This window comes from Geospiza fortis, unplaced genomic scaffold (genome assembly GCF_000277835.1).
Source record: "Geospiza fortis unplaced genomic scaffold, GeoFor_1.0 scaffold658, whole genome shotgun sequence".
NCBI classification, from domain to species: domain Eukaryota; kingdom Metazoa; phylum Chordata; class Aves; order Passeriformes; family Thraupidae; genus Geospiza; species Geospiza fortis.
In genome coordinates, this window is record NW_005054674.1 from 102,743 (window position 1) to 103,147 (window position 405).

General features: G+C 60.0%; 1 protein-coding gene across 1 annotated transcript in view; it reads left to right on the plus strand.

Moving 5' to 3' along the window:
• Window positions 1-405, plus strand: part of AEBP1 (AE binding protein 1) — a gene marked incomplete at its 5' end in the record, with an annotated part of 6,457 nt that overhangs the window by 5,167 nt on the left and 885 nt on the right. Inside the window, 2 exons of the mRNA XM_031065086.1 lie at window positions 1-166; window positions 239-342. The exon at window positions 1-166 is cut by the window's left edge and continues 272 nt beyond it. Of these exons, the coding sequence (XP_030920946.1) occupies window positions 1-166; window positions 239-342 (270 nt within the window). The remainder of the gene's footprint in view (window positions 167-238; window positions 343-405) is intronic.

Sequence of the window (405 nt, forward strand, 5' to 3'; positions counted from 1 at the left end):
CTGGGTGGGTGTCTGTGCTCTTGCAGGTATGAATGACTTCAGCTACCTGCACACCAACTGCCTGGAGCTCTCTGTTTACCTGGGCTGTGACAAGTTCCCCCATGAGAGCGAGCTGCAGCAGGAGTGGGAGAACAACAAGGAGTCTCTGCTCACTTTCATGGAGCAGGTGTGTAGTGGGACGTGACCAGAGCTGCCCCAGTGTCCCACACAGTTCCACTCAACCCTCTCCGTCACCCAGACTCACCGGGGAATCAAGGGTGTGGTGACAGACCAGCAGGGAGAGCCCATTGCCAACGCCACCATTGTGGTGGGGGGCATCAACCACAACGTCAGGACAGGTGGGTACTGTGAGGAGCTGGCAGGGCGCTGGCAGCTCTGAGCCACCCCCACCCCACCCCACCCACC